Source organism: Hylobates moloch, unplaced genomic scaffold (assembly GCF_009828535.3).
Source record: "Hylobates moloch isolate HMO894 unplaced genomic scaffold, HMol_V3 SCAFFOLD_1, whole genome shotgun sequence".
In the NCBI taxonomy this organism is placed as follows: domain Eukaryota; kingdom Metazoa; phylum Chordata; class Mammalia; order Primates; family Hylobatidae; genus Hylobates; species Hylobates moloch.
The window spans coordinates 205405466-205411080 of NW_026652276.1; the positions used below are offsets into that span (position 1 = coordinate 205405466).

The window sequence follows — 5615 nt, forward strand, 5'->3', positions numbered from 1 at the left end:
TAAATGAATCCGGACTGGGTGGTGCCACCTTTGTTGAGAGTTACTGCTTTAGGTAATTTAATCATCTTGATTGTTCTTGTGATGAGTTAGGAGTCCATTATCACAACCTAATCAATCCAGAAGTCATGAAGTCTCCACCCACTAATTAAGGTGACTCAGTATAAATCTGCCTCCTGTGCCTCCACATTAGCTCATTTGGAAGACCCAGGTATAGGTGGTCGTCTCGTTGGCTCAGAGTCCCTGCAGCAGCTGAGGTGCCTGTGTCTCTCTGGTTCCCAGCGGCCGCCATCATGCTCTCCTCCCCACTCAGGGTGGCTGTGGTGTGTGTGAGCAACATCAACAGGAGCATGGAGGCCCACAGCTTCCTCAGGAGAAAAGGGCTAAGTGTCCGGTCTTTTGGAACTGAATCTCGTGTGAGGCTACCAGGACCAAGACCCGATTGTCCTGTAGTTTACGATTTTGCAACAACATATAAGGAGATGTACAATGACCTCCTCAGGAAAGATAGAGAACGCTACACCCACAATGGAATCTTACACATCTTGGAAAGAAATGAGAGAATCAAGCCCGGCCCAGAAAGATTTCAGGAGTGCACTGATTTCTTTGATGTCATCTTCACCTGTGAGGAGCGTGTCTATGACACAGTGGTGGAAGATCTGTGTTCCAGAGAACAGCAGACCTTGCAGCCTGTGCATGTGATCAACATGGACATCGAAGATACCCTGGAAGAGGCCACCCTGGGAGCTTTCCTCATCTGTGAGATTTGCCAGTGTCTGCAGCAGTCCGACGACATGGAAGACAGTCTGGGGGAGCTGCTGTTGCAAATGGAGGAGAAGGCAGGAAAAAGCTTTCTTCACACCGTCTGCTTCTACTGAAGATCTGGGCTGACTTTGTCCCCTTCCTCAGCAAGAACTTAGGCATGGGACTTTAGTCCAGATTTATTGTGAGAAGCATCTGCAAAGACCTTCCACTGAGTGCTGTTTGTATTACTTTTGTACATATCACCTGGAAAGAGACTATCACCAAGAAAATATTTTATGGGAAATGAGAAGGACTAACAGTTTTAAAAGCACGAAAAATGCTTGGCATTGTTCTAGGTGCATTACGTAGAATAACTAATTTAATGCTTATGTCATTCTACAAGGAAGCTATCCCACCATGACTGCATTTTCCAGATGAGCAAACCGAGCTGATAATGGACTGCTGGAAAAATGATTTAAGGGTATTCAACAGATAAATAACATTGTATAGATAAACACCTTTTAAATAAACTTCCTTTTCTCAATTTCAGTGGTATTTTTTTTAATTTTTAAATTTTTTAAGTTAGTTGAGACCAGTGGAGTGTGGTATATTAACTTAAATGTTGTTCTTCTTTAATAAGAGTATAATATTACATATTTGAACAGATAAATGTTTTTACATATAGATTATATCTTTTTTACTAATGCTCACTTTAATAGGTAAAATCCAAGTTGGATAATGAACTCCATATCATTGTAAAGTTTGGAATTATCTACTCAAATAATAGGTTATCAAATTAAATGAAATAAAAAATTTAAATAAAAAAAAAAAGGAAGAAATCCTGTTCCCAGGATCTGCAAAGAACACCACAGCAGTTCTATACAACTGCCTCTACACCAGTTCCCCTACCTGGATGGCAGAGATTTTAGTATCATTAAAACTAACTTGGATATAGTAGAGGGAAGCTCTTAAAACCCTGACACCAGTGTGGCAGGCGATGGTACGTCAACTGACAGATTCGTTACCCAAGAAGAATGTATAGATGCATCGTGCTAGGTACAGGGAGAAAACCTAAGTTAGGCAAAGTATTTTGTCCACTTATTATGTATGTCATTTTCATAGCCAGTAGAGCCTCTCAGTAAGTCTCCTAGGCCTGGCCATGCCCACCATGGCCCAACACTCTCTTAGTCCCTGTCAACTCAAGGCTCTCTATATACCCTCTATTGGGTCTGACCCAGTGACAGATCCATTCCAGTGAGTTGAACAGCAGAACCAAAGGATGGCATTTCTTGTTTTTCTTTTCTTTCTTTTTTTTTTTTTTTTTCTCTTTTTGAGACAGAGTCTCACTCTGTCGCCCAGGCTGGAGCACAGTGACATGATCTAGGCTCCCTGCAGCCTCTGCCACTCGGGTTCAAGTGATTCTCCTGCCTCAGCCTCTCAATTAGCTGGGATTACAGGTGCGTGCCACCACACCCGTCAAATTTTTTTGTATTTTTAGTAGAGACGGGGTTTCGCCATGTTGGCCAGCCTGGTCTCAAACTCCTGACCGCAAGTGATCTGCCTGCCTTGGCCTCCCAAAGTTCTGGGATTACAGGCGTGAGCTACCATGCCCGGCCAGATGGCATTTTTTATGGCCTTGGATTAAATTTTGCATTCCAGATGCTCAATACTTGGTTTCTAAAGTTAACTTCTGAACTTTCCCTAGAAACTAGAAAGACAAACATTACTACTCCATTTTGGGCCTTTTATTAAACACCTCATAAATGTTATTTAGTTTATTTCCACAAAATCTCTCTGAGTTAGGTAGCTCAGAGAATCTGAAACTTAAAGTTTAAATAACATGCCCAACATCGCAGCCTACCAAGGGCAGAATGTGTCTGGAGACTGAGCCTTGGCCAGGCGCGGTGGCTCACGCCTGTAATCCCAGCACTTTGGGAAGCCAAGACGGGTGGATCACGAGGTCAGGAGATCGAGACCATCTTGGCTAACACGGTGAAACCTCGTCTCTACTAAAAATACAAAAAAAAAAATAGCTGGACGTGGTGGCGGGCAACTATAGTCCCAGCTACTCGGGAGGCTGAGGCAGGAGAATGGCATGAACCCGGGAGGCAGAGCTTTCAGTGAGCCGAGATCGCGCCACTGAACTCCAGCCTGGGCGACAGAGCAAGACTTTGCCTCAAAAAAAAAAAAAAAAGAAAAAAGAAAAGAAAAAGAAAAAGAGAGACAGAGCCTTTGATCACTGTACCTCTTTCCAGCTGGCAGAAATTTCCATCCAGGAAAACACTTTTGGCTGCAATTCTACTTGCCAGCCCCTTTCCATGCACATCTTCTCACCCCAAGTCAAACTTTAATTGAATTTAATTGAATTTTTCTCACTGAATAGTAGTGAACTTTCCTCACCACATATCTAAATATTAGGTAGTTAGGTAAATATTAAATAGTGAACGTTTCTCACTAATTATTAGGCATTCCTTTTTATTTTTAGCTGATGCTGTCTTCTCCCAAACTAGAAATTCAAGAAAATAATTATAGGGTAAAAAAACGGAATGACATCAGAAGGAAAATTAATGGCTCCTCTAACAACTAATTAGAAAAATTAAAGAAGTATAATCAATTTAGTTTACAAAAACTTGGCGAAGGGAGTATTCTTTGTCAGGCACTGTGTTGGATACCTACTGAAAAAAAATGCCTTCGATGTTAGAAACTATCTTATTTGGTAGTTATTTTACATTCAAGAGCATAAAATAATAGGACCAAGCATCATCACTGTTTTTAACTTATTTTGTTGTTGTAGCTTGATAATTGATCATCTCAATTAACTGACTTCACTGATTTAACCCATTTTCCAAAGTCCTTTACAGAGAGTGATTCTGAAAATCCTGAGTAACAGCAGTTTCCACAATATCAGAGAGGTTTTGCTGGGAAGCAAAACCATTAATAGAATTTATGTAACTCAATTTTACTGCCACTAAAAGGTCAAATCTGAAAGGTTTCATTAATGTTATTTTCTTTTGAAAAAGTTACTTCTGTCAAAAATAAGTAATAGAATTTTTAAAATGGTCATTAATTTCACCTTTAATATGTATTCACTATTTTTCATCTCTCTAGACTTTTGCCCACTAATGATTAAGGTCTAGTAACATCTTGCAAGTAGTATAACAATACATACATATATTATTGGAACAATTGTAGATGAGGTAAAAACACCTTTTAACTACGTCAAGACTGTTTACCAGATGAGATGATTAAAAGCATAGACTCCCTCTGAAGAAAGGATATTTTTCACTTAAGTGTCTTCTAATCAACAGCCTGTGCTAAGTGGCTCCTCTTTAAATAACAGAAGGCAACGTCTTAGAAGCTTTATCATGGGTTCTTCTCAGTAATAAATGGTTTTTAAGGGTGCTTTGTGAAAATAACCAGTCATAGTGAGACTAATAGCTAAGAGCTTAAACCTTGGATGTCAACACAGCCCAGTCTGCCTGTTTTGTTAAGAATACATTTGTTAGCAACCAGCAATCCTTTATTAGCTCCAGCCTCTGCATCAGTCAAATTGATTCCTGGTATCTAAAGCTGTAGATGTCTTCTTAGGTTAATTCAAATTCCTGAGGGGTATCTCTATTGTTTTTATGAACCTACTAGTATAAATAGGCCAGGAAATTCTTCTCCGAGAAAACACCAAATGGCGCATGACGCCGGTGCAGCGGCGGGGTCCGGGGCCCCGGGGGCCGTGGGATGGGCAACAGCGGTGACTTCTGCGGAGGTTTCGTCAGTAGCATCCAGGGCCGGGGTCGCGGCCGTGGACCGGGCCGGGGTCGCGGCCGTGGACCTGGCCGAGGCCGCGGAGCTAGCGGAGGCAAGGCGGAGGATAAGGAGTGGATGCCCGTCACCACGCTGGGCCGCCTGGTCAAGGACATGAAGATCAAGTCCCTGGAGGAGACCTATCTCTTCTCCCTGCCCATCAAGGAATCTGAGATCATTGACTTTTTCCTGGGGCCTCTCTCAAGCACGAGGTTTTGAAGATTATGCCGGTGCAGAAGCTGACCTGCGCCGGCCAGCACACCAGGTTCAAGGCGTTTGTTGCCATTGGGGACTACAATAGCCACGTCGGTCTGGGTGTTAAGTGCTCCAAGGAGGTGGCCACTGCCATTCTCGGGGCCATCATTCTGGCCAAACTCTCCATTGTCCCCGTGCGCAGAGGCTACTGGGGGAACAAGATTGGCAAGCCCCACACTGTCCTTTGCAAGGTGACAGACGGCTCCGTGCTCGTGCACCTCATCCCCGTGTCCAGGGATGAGGCATCGTCTTGGCGCCTGTGCTCAAGAAGCTGCTCATGATGGCTGGTATCGATGACTGCTACGCCTCAGCCAGGGGCTGCACTGCCACCTTGGGCAACTTCGCCAAGACCATCTTTGATGCCATCTCTAAGACCTACAGCTACCTGACACCCGACCTCTGGAAGGATACTGTATTCACTAAGTCTCTCTATCAGGAATTCACTGACCACCTCGTCAAGACCCACACCAGAGTCTACGTGCAGAGGACCCAGGCTCCAGCTGTGGCTACAACGTAGGGGTTTTATACAAGAAAAATAAAGTGAATTAGGCCTGAAAATAAATAAATAAATAGGTCAGGAAAATGAATAAAGGGGAAAACAACCAACCAACCCTTTAGTTACAGCTTGATTCTCATTTCCCAAACTATCATAGCCTTAGTTTTACAAAAGAGAGGCTGACCTTGATTGTGCCTCACTTAGGAAAATGACTACCTTATGCTAGTTAGAGAAATGATAAGTCTCCAAGGTTTTATAAATAACAAAAGAAGATTAAAAAAAATAAAAGCGTATATTTTACTCCTAATGGAGGCACATTGAAAAA

The 5615-nt window shown here is 42.7% G+C and overlaps 1 protein-coding gene and 1 pseudogene across 1 annotated transcript; both read left to right on the forward strand.

Moving 5' to 3' along the window:
* The first annotated feature begins 236 nt into the window (after positions 1-236).
* Positions 237-1572, forward strand: SSU72L6 (SSU72 like 6). The gene has a single exon (XM_032753527.2). It carries the CDS (start codon positions 291-293, stop codon positions 873-875), a length of 585 nt encoding a protein of 194 aa, XP_032609418.1. The 5' UTR covers positions 237-290; the 3' UTR covers positions 876-1572.
* Positions 1573-4420: 2848 nt separating this feature from the next.
* LOC116809668 (small ribosomal subunit protein uS5-like) lies at positions 4421-5311 on the forward strand (annotated as a pseudogene).
* Positions 5312-5615: the final 304 nt, after the last annotated feature.